Raw genomic sequence first — 18,944 nt, 5'->3', positions numbered from 1 at the left:
TATTTATGCCCAGGCCGTAAGGCCTGGGCAAGCCCACGATAAACATCAGCATTGATGGCTGAATGGATAGCGTCGCCGACTTGAGTGCCAGAGATCACTAGATCGAATCTCACCGTCGCCCCACGACGCCCTGTCCAAGTCACTAAGTAGTATGGGGTCTGCAGACCCGGGTCTGCAGATGCGGGTCTGCAGGTCTGCAGACCCGGGTGCGGTGCAGACTTCCCGCAGGCTGCAGCGGTTAGCTTCTCGTGTAAGGTGCACCGACCTGCACGCACGCGCACACACACACACACCTTTCACCTATAGGCTACAGTAGCCTACAGTTCAATTTCCTCTGCAGGATCAATATAGCCTACGGTAGGTCTATATGGTTGAATGATTGATTGAATGCTTTATTAGAAGTTTGCATAGGAAAAAGTAGGCTACAGGACAGTACAGTCCACTGATACAAGGTCAACTAAAAGTATAAAGACCACAAGAATTATTTTAGACTTGATTGCATAATTGGGTTCCCTTTTTTAAAACTCATATAACATTAAATGACAGACAAATAAAACACAGTAGGGGCCTACTATGCAGAAAATACCATCATAAGACAGTCCGTAAACAAAATAAAATAGAAAATTGTATATTTACAGTAAAAAGGTCAGGGGATGTTAAGGATAGGCTTTGTCTATTTTTACCAGTTTCAAGTTGCAGCCACCTGTGAGTGGTTTTAAAGGAGGGTAGGGATTTAGGCTACACTCCTTTAAGGCCGTTGGTAGGGCATCCACATGTTTGTGGCATAGCAGAAGAACACATTTAACCATTTGTTTTAGCCAAATCTGGGTTGGAAGTGATTTGTGGAGCTGCCTCGTGTTGTAATTGTGAACATCCTTGTCGTTTTGGAAGTATTTTGTCCTACATGGGTATCTAAAGGTCTGTCCATAGTAGGCTATCTCTGAAATGATCGGTGAGTTGGACTTTCCGACTTGCACATTTTTGAACTCTCATTAGGTCTAATGCTTTTGAGAAGTCACAAGTGACTTCATTTTGTAGTCGAACCGGACCTTTGGACAGAAAAGGGCGGTTTCGGTCAAAGTATGGACAGGCCTTTAGTAGTGTAGTGTATCTTGTACACCAGGCCCATTGCAAGATGATGTAGGCCTACTCTATCAGCTACTGTAGGCTACCATGAGCCAACCCACTTTCAAAATGATCAGGGCCAGGGTAAGGTGAGCCCGAGGCGACTCAGGCGAGGACCATCCTTAGGCCTAAAAGTGATGCCTTGGGTCTCCAGCAAGGTTCTAGTGAGACTATGCAAGAGAACCTGATGATAGATAGTTAGATACAGTGATTAGCCTATGCCTTTGGCCAGAAATCTTGTATCCGAGGCGAGCTGCCATAGCTGCCTTCAGCTCCATCTTCTGGGGGAATGGGGAATTGCTAATAAAGGTGACAACTGCATAGTACTGTGTTCTATTCGTCTGTCATTCAATGTTATATGAGATACTTAAATGGTTTCCTGTGGAAATAAGCTTAGTCTTTTCTAGGATCTCCTTTTAGTAGACCTTGTACCAGTGAACTTTACCGTCATGAAACTGTACCTTTTCCTATGCAAACTTCTAATAAAGTCTTCGATCAATCAATCAATCAATCAATCAAAACAAAACAAAACAAAACAAAGTGACTTTTGGCAAGTGTTATGTCATGTCTTTAATGTTGTTGTTTTCTTCTTCTTCTTCTTCTAATTAAGAATGCAAAGATAATGTAAAAGAAAGGTAAAAGGTGTAATTAATTTGTAGACTATGGATTGCGTTTCGCTGACAAAAAAAATACGTAAAATAAACATATGAAATTATTATTATTATTATATGAAAACTTTACCCAGAAGTCCTGCTGTCTACAATGACGTCAGCAAGAAGCGACAGGCGTACGGAGTTGATAACGTCATACAGCTGCGACTCCCTCAGTCCATGGATTGATTCACTGAGAGGAGGTATTTATGCTTTGTTTGCTCCGTCAGAGTTAACTTTAAACTAATTTATTTAGTTTTGTAAGCAATGTTACACAACAGTATGCAACTATAAAAGCAACTATCAAGCTTGAATTATACAGAGGTGTCTTACATTTGAATATAAAGTCTGTAAATACACTTTTACAACGTTTATAGTGGACATCACCAGTTATTGTTTTATTTAGATTTTTTTTCTTCTCTTTTTTGCACTGACCAATGGACACTTTTGTTTGTAGTTTGAGTATTTTGCTTGTGTTTGACACAGGGTTCCATGTATGTTGCTGAACATGTGAATTCTAAAACAGAGTAGCCTTCTTTTGTTATGGTGAAATGTGAGCTCACCTGCAAAAGCCTGAATGGAAATTTGCGTGTCGCCTAAAAGCGTGAATGGAAATTCACGCACATGTAGTGTGCTCTATTGTTTCAGATTGCTAATCAACGACTGTCTGAGCTTAATGTATTGAAAGTCTTTTGACAGTGTTGTTCTCAGTAAATATCCATGTGTGAGGTTTGTCTCAGTCTGCCAAAGGTGTTAGGGCGTGGGTCCGACCTCCCTGGGGTTGTGGGAGGGACTTGGCTCAGTATATGAGATGATGTTTTCACTGTATGCTGGAGAGCTCTCACAAATAAAACCAAGAACGTTGTATCATGTCTTTCTCCTCAACTGCATGATTATTTTCAGACTAATAGGTGGAAAAACCTACCTATCAACAGCCCTTCCATAAACACTGTTCTGTCCTGTGTTGGTCTGGGAGAGTTAATCCAGGAAGCGGAGCAGAGGACTGCAGCCCACTGACCTCAAGAGAGATAGATGTCGTCCAACATGTTTTCAGCTGCGGCGTCAGAGGAGGAACAGCCACAGATCTACCAGCGAGCCATGCTGAAGCAGCCTGGGAGAAAGTTACGCAGCATAGGTGTGTGCATGTTTTTATTATGTCAATGCTGCAGCCTGTAATACATGTACATAGAATAGGTGTGAGCATCTTCTATAGCAGTGGTCCTCAACCTGTGGGCCCCAGGGGGGTCCCCAGATTATTTTGGGGGGTCCCTAGATGATTGGCTTAAAGGCCCACTTCACCTCTGGGACAACCAGATCTTATTTTATTGTTGTTTGGGACACGATCAACACAACCCTGAGTTATTTTTTGTGTTGAATCTGTGTTTTGAGATATTTTAGTATTTCAGCATGACTAGTAAATGCATTTTGCATCATATGATGCAGCATGATGCAACATGCAAAAATCTGGATTGTGTTGATCTTGTCCCAAACAACAATAAAATAAGATCTGGTTGTCCCAGAGGTGAATTGGGCCTTTAATGTGAAACATTGTTTTCTCACTCATCAGTAAACAAACAAACCAAGTGACAATTTAAGGACTTTTTAATACCTCTAAAATGACAAATTAAACATTGGCCAAATGATCAAATATTAGAGGCAGTTATATTGTGAAAATAGCCGATCTACATGCTCAGGCGTTGTGAGCATGTAGATCTGCTATTCTATACAAAATGTAATGCCTCAACTCTTAGTGCTCGTCAGGGTGGTCCCCAGTTCAAATATGATTATTTTGGGGGTCGTGGCCTGAAAAGTTTGAGAACCACTGTTCTATAGAAAGTAGATGTATGGAGTAGTAACGCGGTGACTGGGAGTTGGTTCTGCCGTCATAAATTAAGAACATCATCAGTTGGTGGTAGAACACAAATTGTATGTTATTTCATTTTTTTCCCCCGTTCTTTTCTCTCCATCCCTATAGAACACCAGAGAAGTCATACTGTAGAGAAACCCTACAGCTGTGGCCAGTGTGAGAAACACTTCAAAAGTAACTGGGAGCTCAAAAGTCACCAGATAACCCATACAGTAGGAGTGAAACCGTTTCACTGTGACCAGTGTGGGAAACACTTCAAAAGGAACTCAGAGCTCAAAAGTCACCAGAGAACTCATACAGGAGGAGAGAAACAGTTTCACTGTGACCAGTGTGGGAAACTGTTCAGCACGAATGGTAATCTGACAAAACACCAGAGAATTCATACTGGAGATAAACCGTTTCACTGTGACCAGTGTGGGAAACAGTTCAGACAGAACTATCATCTCAAAAGTCACCAGAGAACTCATACAGGAGGAGAGAAACCGTACCACTGTGACCAGTGTGGGAAGCAGTTCGGCCGGGACTCTCAACTCAAAAGTCACCAGAGAACTCATACAGGAGAGAAACCCTACAGCTGTGACCAGTGTGGGAAACGCTTCCGCCATGACAATAGTCTCAAAGTTCACCAGAGAAACCATGCTGGAGAGAAACCGTTTCACTGTGACCAGTGTGGGGCCAAGTTTAACCAGAGCAGTGGTCTCAAAGATCACCAGAGAACTCATACAGGAGAGGAACCGTTTCACTGTGACCAGTGTGGCAAAAGGTTCATCCGCAGCTTTCAACTGATAGAACACCAGAGAATTCATACAGGAGAGAAACCCTGCAGCTGTGACCAGTGTGGGAAACGCTTCCGCCATGACAATAGTCTCAAAGTTCACCAGAGAATCCATGCAGGAGAGAAACCGTTTCACTGTGACCAATGTGGGAAACGGTTCCGCCAGAGCGGTCAATTCAAACGTCACCAGAGAACTCATACAGAAGAGAAGGCCTACCTCTGTGACCAGTGTGGGATAACGTTCAGCACGAGAGGTACTCTCAGAGATCACAAGAGAATTCATACAGGACAGAAGCCCTTCCTCTGTGATTTGTGTGGGAAATGGTTCCGCACAAGCATTTATCTCAAAAGTCACCAGAGAATGCATACAGGAGAGAAACCCTACAAATGTGACCAATGTGGGAAACGGTCCAGCACGAACAGTCTTCTCAAAATACACCAGAGAATTCATAGAGGAGAGAAACCGTTTCACTGTGTCCAGTGTGGTAAAAGGTTCAGAATGAGAGGTGATCTAAAAAAACACCAGATAACTCATACAGGAGAGAAGCCCTTTCGCTGTCACCAGTGTGGGACAAGGTTCAGCCGGAGAGGCAATCTGAAAAAACACCAGAGAACTCATACAGGAGACACACGTTGATCGCGACGCACTGTTGCGGTGTGTGTTTGTGTGTGAATCTCTGCCTGTGCCAGTGACTGCTTCCACACAGAACTGCGACCAGAAACATGTAATCAACATTAACAGCATGGTGAATTCAGCGCGTGTGTGTGTGTGTGTGTGTGCCTGCCTGCCTGGTGTGTGAACTTAGTTTGAATCGTTTCAACTGCTGTGCGGATTGGATATTCGTTAAACCCACCCCCACCCCCTGCGCTCATTGGAGGAGTCGCAATTTGGTTTGCTAAACTGCCGATTCATGTGCTCAGCTCCAGACCAGAGAAGCAGTTCACTCTGAGAGTGGGCCGGGTCTATGGGCTGGAATCAGGCTAGGCTACACTGCCCTACAAAGGCAGAGTGCAGTAACTACGTTTTGGGACACACCGACTTATTTGTGTTGCCCAACGGTCAAATTAGCCTTCATGATATTGGGGGATGAACAATTACCTCAAGAACAGATGTACAATCAGTGTAATATCACTTTTATATCTTTATCTCATTTGGCTGATAAGCTGTAACACTTTTAAACCCATTTTTTGGTGAAATTCGAAAACGTAGTTACTGCACTCAATTTCCTCCGCAGGAGCAATATAGGTCTATTGGTTGAATGATTGATTGAATACCTTATTACAAGTTTGCATAGGAAAAAGTAGGCTACAGGACAGTACAGTCCACTGTTACAAGGTCAACTAAAAGGATAAAGACCACAAGAAATCTTATAGACTTGTTTGCATTGGGGTCCCTTTTTTAAAACTCATACAACATTAAATGACAGACAAATAAAACACAGTAGGGGCCTACTATGCAGAAAATATCAGACAGTTGGAAAACAAAATAAAAAAATGATTTGTATATTTACAGTAAAAAGGTTAGGGGATGTTAAGGATAGGCTTTGTCTATTTTTACCAGTTTCAAGTTGCAGCCACCTGTGAGTGGTTTTAAAGGAGGGCAGGGATTTAGGCTACACTCCTTTAAGGCCGTTGGTAGGGCATCCACATTTTTGTGGAATAGCAGAACACATTTAACCATTTTTTAGCCCAATCTGGGTTGGAAGTGATTTGTGGAGCTGCCTTTGGTGTTGTAATTGTGAACATCTTTGACGTTTTGGAAGTATTTTGTCCTACATGGGTATCTTAGTGGTGTAGTGTATCTTGTACACCAGGCAAGATGATGTGCTCTGTCAGCTACTGTACCATGAGCCAACCCACACTTTCAAAATAATCAGGGGTAAGGTGAGCCCAGGCGAGGACCATCATTAGGCCTACAATTGATGCCTTGGGTCTCCAGCATGGTTCTGGTGAGATTATGCAAAAGAAACTACTAATATGATAGATAGTTAGATAGTGAGTATGCCTTTGGCCAGTAATCTTGTATCTGAGCTGCCATAGTATGCCTTTGGCCAGTAATCTTGTATCTGAGCTGCCATAGTATGCCTTTGGCCAGTAATCTTGTATCTGAGCTGCCATAGGCCTATCTTCTAATCCTTCAGCTCCATCTTCTGGGGGAATGAGGAATTGCTAATAAAGGTGACAAAACAAAGTGACTTTTGGCAAGTGTTAATGTTTTCTCTTCTTCTTCTTTTCCTATTTTTTTAATTAAGAACGCAAAGATAATGTAAAAGAAAAGAAAGGTAAAAAGTTGAATTAATTTGTATTGATTTTGTTTCTGACTGAAGAATCCCTAAAATATACATATCCGTTATCATTCCATTAAACATTGTTGTTGTGATCTGCCAGTCTTGCCATCCTCTAGTCTACTCTAGGCTATAACAATGGTTCTCAAAGTGGGGACCAGCCCGGAGACCCCCAGGGGTCCTTGATGTTCTAGGCCCCCCCCCCCTTATCTTAATATGGCATAAAAAGGCCTACATTCACTATTTGAAAATAGCCTATACAGGTGTAGTGCAGGTCTAATTTAGGAATTTAAAAAGAAGATGAAGTAGGCTATCCAAGTATCTTGCTCTTAAATAACATATTGATGGGGGCGCCCGTTGGCCTGGTGGTCAAGGCGCATACCACATGCCTGCTGGCGTTGCCGGTTCGATTCCCGATCCGGACGGCCTTTGCTACATGTCATTTCCCATCTCTCTCCTCATTTCCTGTCAGTCTACTGTCCTATCGAATAAAGGCATAAAAAGCCCTAAAACAAATCTTAAAAAAAATAATAACATATTGATGAAATAAGAGTCTTGTAGAGTCATTCGATCTACCGGGCAAGATAAAGATAAACATATTAAAAATATATATTTTTCAATTGAAGTGGATGGTAGTGTCCTACCGTGGGAATGACCCTTAATTATACTTTATGCAGCATAATAATTTGCCCGTTGATAGAATTATATGAAAACTTCATTACCCAGAAGTCCTGTTGTCTACCATGACCTCACCAAGAAGCGACAGGCGTACGCAGTTGATTGCTGAAGTTGCTGTTCTTGCCCAGAACGCTTGTGCAATTCCAAATCACGCGCAGTGGACATTGATGACTTGATTTCTCTCTCCTTTAAAAGGTCATTGTCATTGACAATGCATTGGGCGCTTAAAGTTAAATATTTCAAAAACTACTTTTTGAGGCACTTGTCCTCTGGAGAAGTACATTTCTTCCCATTCATTTGTCCATTATTTTTGACCCCTCCACTCCAGTCCATAGTCTGCATACAGCACAAAGCGGAACATTGAGCATTACAAAAAAAAGTTGAAACCAAGAGCCAATCAAACCAAGAGGCTACATTTAAAGATGTATATTAGTTGTCCCAGACAACAGGACAACCCTTAATGTCATGCCCCGACACCAATGATTAGCCTTGCAACATCATGCAAGGCCAACTGTTTGACCAACTGTTTTGTTGCAAGGAGTGAGATGCATGGCGAACCATTGGTGCAAAATTCAATAGAACACAGGAAAATATATATGTTAAGATTAAGTTATTGGGGGAGGACCCTCAGACAGAGTTGTATTGTTACACCACTTTTATTTGACTGACATTATTCCCCAAATGTATTAATATATTCAGAGCTTTGGTAATATTACTTTCATTGACTGTTAAATAATTCTAACGTAAGAAGTCGTTAACTAGTTGATAGACTTAAGTTGATACTAGTTGATATTGTAGGGTGTTTTATTGACAAGTTCACCTTTTTTAAGCAAGTTGAATTATTATTTGAAAATGTTGCCATCATTCCTCCAAATATTCAATCAATATTGAATAAAACCCAGATGTTTTGTGGATAAGTCCACAAAAACAATTAGGTATGGAAGTAAATTGTTTATTTACAAAATACAGTATAATTATTGTGAAATAATAATAATAATAATTAATAATTTAATTGTATAGATATAGTTTTTACTTTACTAATTATTGTTGTTTTATGGCTTTTAGAAATGTTCATATAAAACAGTAGGCCGTTTGTCACACACAAAAAGTTAACCATTTACATGTTTTTTTTACTGATTCATTGACACATTGGTACGTTACAGCTCAATTGTCATAAGTTACATCGTAATTTTGCCAATCACTACAGAGATAAGGTGTACGAATTTGCATATGTTTTGTACAAAATCTGTAGGAGTAACAAAAAGTGTGTTTTGCAAAAGGAATTGCAAAATGGCCCTTGCAGGGAGGTTACAGGGAATGATTGGGGATTCATAAAAAACAAATAAGAAAAGATTCCATGTTATTTCTTAAGCCCATTGCTAAATTGATATGTGCGCATTGTACGTTTGTAACTACCGGTAGATTTACTGTATGCCCACTTGCACTGTTGTTTAAAGGAGTAGTTAATCCCCAAAATGACTTTTTTTCTATTGTTTTTCTATTACTCACGCCATGCATGGAGACTTGAGTTCAATAATATGTTTTGTTTTTTGTCGCATTCCTAAGACAAAAAATGTATTATAGTAAATGTATGCACGGCCCCATCCAGGCCATGCATGTGGGTCCCCATCCAGGGCCATGCATCAATGGGGGTAAACTTACTATAATCACATTTTTTGTCTTAGGCAAAAGACATACAAAAAAATATTATTGAACTCAAGTCTCATGAGATATCAATAGAAAAGGTAATTTTAGGGTTGAACTACTCCTTTAAGAATAGCACAGGTACATCAGGCTCCTGTTGCTCAAAATGATGCTTCCTGGCTCCGCTATAATTATCATACAGACATACAGTTGCAAAGGCAAATGGAACAATTAATGGCTTGTTCAATTCTCTACAACTTAGCCTTGGCAGGGTTAGACTCTATCACACCATCAGCTAGCATCTGCTCCATTTCTACTGGACTGAACCCATACTCATTTAGGACTTGACATGTATGTTCTCCAATAAGAGGGTCCTGTGCCAAGCAAGGTTCTGCAGGAGTCCGGGAGAGAAGCGGAGCTGGTCGGGGGCTCTCTTCACCCTCAGTGTCTTTAATGAAAGAACCTCTTTCCTGGTTGTGGGGATGGGAGTTCACTTCATCAAAAGACAACACGGGTGTAACACAGGCGTCTGTCCCCTCAAAGATACTCAACCAATGTGCTTGGGATTTAGAGGCAAAGCACTCAGTGAAGATCCGCCTGAGCTCAGGCCAATCGCTAAAGCTCATCTGAGGAGGCAGGTCTCTTGTATCCAAACCCAAGCCTGCAAAACAAAACACAAAAGAGAGTGAAAATCCAGGAAGTGCCACTTGAACACAATGTCGGATGATCAGTGTATTTCTGCAAGAATCGATAAGGTATACTAATGTTAATTTAAGATTATAGAACATATATAAATATATTACTAATCGTTGTATTAAATAATAGTCTTGACACGGTTAGTTACACAGTAAAAAATACAACGTTTTCATTATACACCAGACATTTGGCCGACCGGCAACCATGTTGAGGCGTCCTATTTAGTGAGTGTGTGTTTACTACTAACCATGAAGAAGCTGCTTGTAGAACTGTGGTTCGATGGCTCCTACAGCCAGGTATTTGCCATCAGAGGTCTTGTAGGTGTCATAGAATGGAGCTCCACTATCCAACATGTTCTCTCCTCTAGGATTGTCCCACATACCAATGCGACGAGACTTCCATACGAAAGAACCTGTGTAAGCTGCTCCCTCCAGCTAGTTGACACATAATAATTTATAAATAAATACACACAAAAACGTGCAACGTTTCAAAGTGTCTTAAAAATGAATATATTTCAGAGCTGTTTGGTGGACTGGTGGTGACTTTTTGTTGCAAATAGTCATATGAATATCATGCATGTGTTGCAGTTTAAATAAGGATAATAATGCATGAAATACAGAAAAAGTAGGGATCCAATAGGGAGTCCATCCATTTATCATGAACCAATTCGTGTGGTGAAGTTGGAGTATTTCAACGAAATAATCCAACTGTAAAGCTGATACAACACACTACAGTGACACCAGCTACAGTAGAGAGCTTGGCTCAACTGTATCATCCAATTCACCCTAATTCACTGTAACAGACTTCACTATCATAACCCTAAACAAACCAAAAGCACAGTGACAGACTTCACTGTATCATAAAGGTCAATCAAAAATCACAGTCACAGATTTCACCGTATCATAGAATTCAACCAAAATCCCGCCAACAGACCTTTGGATAGGGTGTATGAGTGCTTAGAATGGGCAGTATAGTTGAAGAATGACTATCTGAAATGTTGAGGTTACCAGTTATCTAAATGTACCTAGATAAATTGTAAAAAATAAATTGATTGGATTATCACTGATAGTGTTAAATATTATTAACATTGGAAATATGAATATGTCCTACATGTTTAGAAGTGCATGCATTTTTACAAGCTTTATACATCAACATTTTCAATTTAATAAATTAAACTTGTTACAAATCCTTCTTATACCGGAGGAGTAGTGATTATGTATCTGCCTAAATAATCATCTTACCATGCTAGCATCAATAACCTGTCCCTTCCCCGATGTTGTCCTCTCAAACAGTGCTAGGACAACACCCAGTGCACAGGCCAGACCTCCTCCAGCAAAGTCTGCAACCAGGTTCAACGGTGCATAGGGTTTGTCGCCACTACGACCGAGCCTAGATAAAAGACCTAGGAAAGGAAAAAGTACAGAAGACAAACAACACATGGATGAGAGTAGTACAAAAGACGAGAGCATGTGTAAACATGTAACATGGACAAAGTAAAATATCACAATATTTTTAACCAAATACCTTTGATGTGAGGATATATATGTTACAGGGTTTTTGAGGTACCAGTGAGATTGGGACCGGGGCGCTCGTTTTGTAGTTCACCTTATGGGCAGGCTCCACCTCATGCCCAAAAACGAGTGCTCCTGGTCTCAATCTCACTGAATCTCAAAAACACTGTGACTCTATATATTTTTGTTATATACGGTATGTATCTTTTTTTTTTTTTTTTGCATTTATTTATTGTTTCACAGTAGAGACAGACAGGAAACAGGAAGAGAGAGATGGTGAGAGACATGCAGCAAAGTTCAATAAGAACCGCTACGCCAGCGGTCTGAACAAAGGATACTATTATTGTGGGAAATGTATGGGTAGAGACTAAAGTCTGAACAAGACACTTGTATCCTGATATCAGGAGTAGTAAAAAAAAAAAAAAAAATCCACAATGTATGTTTATACTTTATACCTGACATGGCGAGGTAGTTGATATCATGGCCAGCAGCAGTGGCATAGGAGCCAGTCTGTCCATAGCCAGTCAGTCGAGCATAGATCAGACGAGGATTCTCCTTCAATAGATCTTCTGGGCCAAGGCCTAGCTTCTCCATCACACCTGGGAAAGGTTTAAAGGATCTGATCAAAAACAATTCGGTCTACTCTCTCCCACATGACCAACTGTAGTGACTACACAAGAGTGGAAGGAAATGGGAATTGTCATTAACGCATGAATTTGATGGAAAGGGGGAGGGGAAAATGTACAGTGCTGATGTAGATTACTTGGTGGGAGTGTCTGAAATTTATGGCATACAAGTAACAGTACAAGACCATTTCAGTGGACCTCAAATGCAGCACTTACTCACAGCATTTCTGGAATTATTTTATTTTTATTTGCATCTACTAACTAGTACTCATGTCATGAATGATTTCTTCCCAATTCACCGTTTGTCAGCCTTCTGATTGGTCCCTGAGACTCCCTGACTGGCCAACCAGAAAAAACCATTCACTTTTTGCTATCGGGGGTGGAGTTTGTGCAGTGGAGAATGTTGTTTCAGGCTTTCAGCAACTGTCCGCAGTGCGGAGCACGACCTTCGTCCAGTACGGCCGCGGCAGTAGGGGGCGATCTCGCTCATCATAATGAATAAGCTTCAACAAACTAGTTCACATGGACCTTATCAATGGTCTAACTAGTTACGATTGGGTACATATATTTTAAATGGGCAGAATTACGAAAAGCCAGCCTATTATGTGAGGAGAACAGATTATAGTTCTCCTCTTCCTACCCAAGATGCAATGCGCTTTCTTTTTCTATTTCTATTCTCTCTCTGATCCAGAGGATTAAACTAATTAAAACATATATTTTCGGGGGAAAATTACTGTTTTGCTATGTAATTACTGTACCTTTTTCTTCCCTTTTTATTAATATCACGTAGATGTGTTTTTTTTGGTACTTTATATAGCTGTAATGAGGCTATGACGGAAAAAAAAATCCCATCCACTTCCACTATAAAATAATCTGCAATAGTGATTCTGTCCCACTGGGATTAAACAAATTAAAACATATATTTTCGGGGAAACCCCCTGTTTTGCAATGTAACTACTGTACCTTTGTCTTCCCTTTTTATTAATATCACCTAGATGTTTTTCCTTTGATACTTTAAATTGCAATAATGAGGCTATGAAAAAAAAAATCCCATTCACTGCCACTATAAAAACAATCTGCCCAGGGTTAATGTCCCAGCATAGTAACAGGGCAGAATGGGGCGGGATTTGCAAAAGCCTGAATTGGGCTGAATGAGTTCAGTTACAGATGGTGACAGCAGTGTATGTTGATGTGCAGAATAGTGTTGACCCATGAAACTATTGTATATTGTAATGCTTCTTTTTTTGTTTTCAGTCTTTGGCTTTAACTTGTGAGCTTTAAGTGTTAGAGTTTTGAGTAGGTTTGGGATCCGGAACCGGAACCAACATTGAGGAACCGGAATCGGTTCCATAACATTTAGATCCGTTTCCGGAACCACTGTCAGAGCTGTTATGTGGACTTCATGTCTGCTTTATAATTACAAGTGATTCTCAAACCTCTACATTTCAAGGACCACCATAACTCTGTACAAGTGTACAAATGGAACCAGATGGACCCTCTACAGTATGGCCTTACTTCGAGAACCAGAACCACTATAATAATATAGCTCCGCGTTGTGAGCTTGTAGATCGTCTATCTTTTAGCAAAGAGATTTGGTAGAGAGAGAAAAAAAGGCCGGTATCGAGTACCGGTACGTATATTATAAGTACGCTTTACCAATAGAGGGTTTAAATGGTGCTGGATATGCAGCTTGGCAAATAAAAGGTGAATTGATCCCAGTGCATGACGGAGGACTATATCACAATAAATTAAATCTCCACGATACGATTATCGTGATATGATATGAAATGTTCAAATCGTCCCAACCCTCCTTCTGACCTTTGCGGTAGGGTTCCAGGACGACATCTGATTGGACACAGAGCTTCCTGAGCACAGACACGCCTTCGGGAGTCTTCAGGTTGAGTGCTACGGAGCGTTTGCCCCGCCCCATCGTGTCCAGTGCCATGGCGACTCTAGTGCGGTCCACGCGGATCACCTTGGCACCAAAATCTGCCAGGATCATGCCACAGAACGGTGCCGGGGCCAGGCCTGCCAGCTCAATGACTCTCACCCCAGCCAGCGCCATGACAGGACAGGCTGAAACAGGGGACAGGGCTGTGAACAAGAAGACCATGATGAAGGCATTCTAGAACAGTGGTTCTCAACCTGTGGGTCGGGACCCCCAGGGGGGTCCCCAAATTATTTTGGGGATGATTAACTTTATGTGCAACATTGTTTTCTCTCACAACAGTAAACAAACCAACGTAAAGTTTAAGTGAATAAAAGGTGTCTGCACATTTCTAAAGTGACAATTTAAGGACTTTTTAATACCTCTAAAATGACAAATTAAACATAGGCCAAATTGTCAAATAATTTAGAGGCAGAAATTGTGAAAATAGCCGACCTATATGCTCACAGATACCCCATAAGGTAAGTACCAGATTGATACCCCATCTGGTACCCTTGTGAGGGAACCAGATACCACCTAAGGTAAGGGGAGAGTAAATAAGAGTCAGACAATGTGGTTATTTCACTACTCCACTAGTGTGCCATTTATTGATGATCGATCGATTGATTGAGCAAAGCCAGAACTTCCGAAGGCTTTGCCATTGTGCTTCTGGGAGCAACACATACAATAGCAAAAAACAGAAGACAAAGCAATTAATAATCATAATAATAATATAATAAAATAAACAAGCGTTTTCACGTAAACGAGATGAAGACGAACACAAAATAAAATAGGTTAAAGACAAACAAAAACAAAAACTTGGGGGACTTTCAAACAAATTATAGACCTAGCCATAAGGGTTAGTGCTTTTATTTTGGGACGTTTTCTCTCTACATACGTCCCAAGATAAAAGCACTCTACAAGCAGTTATAATTTATGGCTATTATAGACCTGTACGTTAGGCTAGTACCCTATAGAAAGCAAAGTCCAAAGGTGGTGTCTGCAATTTACTGTGATTGTGTTTAACATAAGAGTTACTTGTTTTTTTGTGTTGAATCATGACAAGGCTATAATATTAATAAATGTCACATTAAAAAAAACACCGACAGCAGTTATAGTTATTAATGAGTTTGTCCTAGTTTGACCCAGGAGCTAGAGTTAACTATACTGTAACTGCATTTATTTACTATTAATCAATTAATGTATTGTGCGATCATGTGCCATTGGTGCACATTTCAGTGTGTGAGAGAGAGAGAGAGAGAGAGAGAGAGAGATACTGAGACGCTATCGACATAACTGTATTACTGATCTGTCACATGTTAATGATGATGATGGGTGCTTACCTTTGACACACAGGCACAGACTACAACAACAGCAACTTCAGAAATCAACTGCGTACGCCTGTCGCTTCTTGGTGAGGTCATTGTAGACAACAGGACTTCTGGGTAATGAAGTTTTCATATAATTCTCGCTGTTTGTCTGAACCTTAAACCGGCACAGATCTAACACCACCCAGGATTCAAGACAGCGACCACACTACACTACATTTGCAGATTATGGCCACTGTTTCGAATGCTGGGTGGCGTTAGATAGATAGATAGATAGATAGATAGATAGATAGATAGATAGATAGATAGATACCTTTATTATCCCAAGGGGGAAAAATATATAAATATATACATAAAGTGTTCCTAAAGCTATACTGTGTAAGTTGCTCAACTAGTGGTCAGTAGCGGTACAGCAAACCGCGGTCGCGTCTGCTTTTTCCGGCCGTTTTTTGCCGCGGACCGGGCCTTCAGACCACCGCGTCCACCTCGCCCGCCTCGCCACGCATCCGTAGAGGTCTCTCGTGTCCCTCTATGCGGACCGGCGTTGGGGAGTTACAGGCTAGACTGACCAGCGTAAACAACACTGCTGTTGAAGCAAGCTACTTCCTGAAGAGACGCAAGATGCGCTGTGATTGGCCGGCAGTGTATGATCTGAGCTGTGATTGGCCGGTAGGGAGACACGTGTACAGAATGATGCAGATGACTTAATTTTGCCGGGAAAAACAGTCCCGGTCACGGCCACACAGGCTCAGTAGAACACATATAAAGAAAAGGCTTTTGGGGCTGAAATTAACAGAGTGGGTGTTCTAAAACTTTAGCGATTTAATAGTTAGGACAATTTTAAGATTTGTTTTATTAAAAAAGTTACATAGTATAGCTTTAAAGTTATACCATGTAACTTTTTTTATAAAACAAATCTTAAAATTGTTCTAACTGTTAAATCGCTAAAGTTTTAGAACACCCACTCCGCTATTTTCAGCTTCTAAAGCCTTCTCTTTATATGTTTTCTATGATCCTGGCCGGGGACCGGATTTCGCGGAATAATTACTCTGCATCATCTGTATACGTTGTCTATACGTTGGCCAATCACATCGCGGATCATACACACATGATACACTACCGGCCAATCACAGCGTATCTGCCGTGTCTTCAGGAAGTAGCCTCCCTCAGCTACAGTGTTTACCAAGGTGAAGGATTCTTAACCTCTTAATCCCCAAATCCTGGCCAGAAAATTACGTTCTACCCCTCCACGGATTCGTATCGGTCGCGGTGGTTTGCGGCGCCGCTCCGGTGGTCCGCGGCGGTGGTCCACGACGACTCCGGGCGAAAAACGGCGGAAAAAAGCAATACCGCTACTGACCACTAGTTTAGCAACTTACACAGTATAGCTTTAACTTTACATCATCAACTATTTACCTAAAGAGAAACTATATGCAGATACACGAGCCCTGGAAGAACTGAGAAGGATGGAAAATGTGTTGATTAACATGAACCCCACCGAATGGGAAAAGACAAATGATTGGACTATAAAAATAGCATTCCCTAACACCAAAGATGACCGAGATTAAGGAAGATACTGTTCTAGCTTATGCAGACATCTCTTTTGAGTTGTGTAGTAGAACAGCTGGCAGCTATGTTCAAGACCACTGACTTGACTGAATCTTTCAGGAAGACCTTCTGTAGGTGCCCGAAGAGCATGGACCAGCAGGCTCCGGAAACACAGACCCTGGGCAAGAAGACAAAAGAACCACAGACCCTTGTCGAGGAGATTCCAGAACCACAGACCTTGAGTCAGGATGGTCTAGAAAAAACGATCCTTCTTCAAGATGGTGCAGAACGACAGAGGCCAGAAGATGAATATTTTAGTTTGTCAAGATCTGTTCGTCAACAAATTCTGGCCTAAAGGGTGAACCAATCGGGTGCCTATGACATCGTTTTTTATTACGTATTTTCTGCGGCCTAAACGCGTTCTAAATCAGGGTGAACCAATCAGGTGCCTCTGTGCCTATGAAATCATGGACAAATGAACAGAATCGAAGTGTTTCATTGGTCTAGTTAACTCATGTTATCATCATTAGTGACATCATCATTTTTTTTTCCAAAAGCTGTTTATTTGTATTTTAAACTTGTATTAGTTGCCTATCATTTATAACCTGTAAAATTTTCCACAGGGACTAAAAGTCTAAAAAGTGTGGTTATTTTATCGCTTATCAGTGATATTCATCTAATACAATTTTGAAATTCAAAATTCAATGGCCTAAAGTGTGAACCAATTGGGTGCCTCCGTGTCTATGACATAATATTTTCTGTGGCCTAAACGCGTTCTAAATCAGAACGTGATTTAGAACCACAGACCCTTGTCGAGGAGATTCCAGAACCACAGACCTTGAGTCAGGATGGTCTAGAAAAAACGATCCTTCTTCAAGATGGTGCAGAACGACAGAGGCCAGAAGATGAATATTTTAGTTTGTCAAGATCTGTTCGTCAACAAATTCAATGGCCTAAAGGGTGAACCAATCGGGTGCCTATGACATCGTTTTTTATTACGTATTTTCTGCGGCTTCCAATTTCGGGCTTTTGATCCGGTCGGGAGCGGAAGATCTCCTACGTTTTTCTGTAGTCCAAAACGGACTACACTTTGGCCGGAAACAACGACCGGAAACAGTTTTAACCCGTACTTGCGCATGCGCTAACTACATATGGCTAACGACTTGCGCATGCGCTAACTGGGTTGAAACTGTTTCCGGTCATTGTTTCCGGCCAAAGTGTAGTCCGTTTTGGACTACAGAAAAACGTAGGAGATCTTCCGCTCCCGACCGGATCAAACGGCCCGTTTAGTAAACGAAGACCAGGCTTTCCCCCAGCGGAAAGCCTGGTGATGCGAGGTTAACGCGTTCTAAATCAGGGTGAACCAATCGGGTGCCTCTGTGCCTATGACATCATGGACAAATCAACAGAATCGAAGTGTTTCATTGGTCTAGTTAACTCATGTTATCATCATTAGTGTCATCATCATTTTTTTTCAAAAGCTGTTTATTTGTATTTTAAACTTGTATTAGTTGCCTATCATTTATAACCTGTACAATTTTCCACAGTCTGTCTAAAAGTGTGGTTATTTTATCGCTTATAAGTGATATTCATCTAATACAATTTTGAAATTCAAATTCGATGGCCTAAAGGGTGAACCAATCGGGTGCCTGCCCTCCGTGCCTATGACATAATTTTTTATGACGTATTTTATGCGGCCTAAACGCGTTCTAAATCAGGGTGAACCAATCGGGTGCCTCTGTGCCTATGACATCATGGACAGATCAACAGAATCGAAGTGTTTCATTGGTCTAGCTAACTCATGTCATCATCATTTGTGACATCATAAGTTTGGTAAAAAAGCGGTCTATAGGAGCGGTTAGCACCGCTCAAAAAAAGAGAGCGATAATATAACATTCATATTGAAAGAAAATATTGTAAAAGTAATTAAATACTGGCGTATTTCTTTAGAAATAAAATAGAGGTTTCATGAGGGAGCTTCAGTAGCTGCAGATGATTAAGTATAGACAAAGTATAGACATCTACCAGAGGGGGTTTCTGACCCTTCTCCAGTCCGCTGAGCAGAAGTCTAAAGCAAACGTGTGTCGGGTTGTACTATTATTATTTCAAAATAGTTTCAAAAAGTAAAAAACCTTTTCTTAAACTAAACAATCAAACCTCGGTTCGAAGTGAGGCGGTGAATCTTAGTATAGAATTGTCTGGAGAGCCAAATTGTCATGTGAAGCTTGACCAATGTTCAAGATTGCCAATCATCAGACCGGGAGGGACACTACACACATATTCT

General features: G+C 41.0%; 2 protein-coding genes across 2 annotated transcripts; one reads left to right on the top strand and one right to left on the bottom strand.

Moving 5' to 3' along the window:
* Window positions 1–2,757: 2,757 nt before the first annotated feature.
* LOC308300979 (uncharacterized protein) lies at window positions 2,758–7,489 on the top strand (the record flags this gene model as incomplete). The annotated part of the gene is made up of 3 exons (XM_080744875.1): window positions 2,758–2,910; window positions 3,751–4,729; window positions 7,429–7,489. Exons 1-3 carry the CDS (start codon window positions 2,808–2,810, stop codon window positions 7,487–7,489), a joined length of 1,143 nt encoding a protein of 380 aa, XP_080601001.1. The 5' UTR covers window positions 2,758–2,807.
* A 754-nt stretch (window positions 7,490–8,243) lies between these two features.
* LOC308300561 (alpha-methylacyl-CoA racemase-like) lies at window positions 8,244–13,933 on the bottom strand. The gene is made up of 5 exons (XM_080744426.1): window positions 13,676–13,933; window positions 11,687–11,830; window positions 10,962–11,122; window positions 9,968–10,154; window positions 8,244–9,685 (listed from the first exon to the last, which is right to left on the bottom strand). Exons 1-5 carry the CDS (start codon window positions 13,920–13,922, stop codon window positions 9,276–9,278), a joined length of 1,149 nt encoding a protein of 382 aa, XP_080600552.1. The 5' UTR covers window positions 13,923–13,933; the 3' UTR covers window positions 8,244–9,275.
* Between the last annotated feature and the right edge of the window lie 5,011 nt (window positions 13,934–18,944).

The sequence above is a fragment of the Nannobrachium achirus genome (assembly GCF_963921795.1).
Source record: "Nannobrachium achirus genome assembly, chromosome: 16".
Taxonomy (NCBI): Eukaryota; Metazoa; Chordata; class Actinopteri; order Myctophiformes; family Myctophidae; genus Nannobrachium; species Nannobrachium achirus.
The sequence above is the reverse complement of the archived record's forward strand: the minus strand, read 5'-3'. Positions and strand labels throughout refer to the sequence as shown.

What these genes read in the sequence shown, in the direction of transcription:
- LOC308300561 (XM_080744426.1), bottom strand. Translation starts at nt 13,922, where the DNA reads ATGGCGCTGGCTGGGGTGAGAGTCATTGAGCTGGCAGGCCTGGCCCCG. An exon ending in CCTGGAACCCTACCGCAAAG is followed by an intron (nt 11,831 to 13,675) that starts GTCAGAAGGAGG and finishes AACCTTTCCCAG; the next exon opens with GTGTGATGGAGAAGCTAGGC. An exon ending in AGGTTATTGATGCTAGCATG is followed by an intron (nt 10,155 to 10,961) that starts GTAAGATGATTA and finishes TGTGTCAACTAG; the next exon opens with CTGGAGGGAGCAGCTTACAC.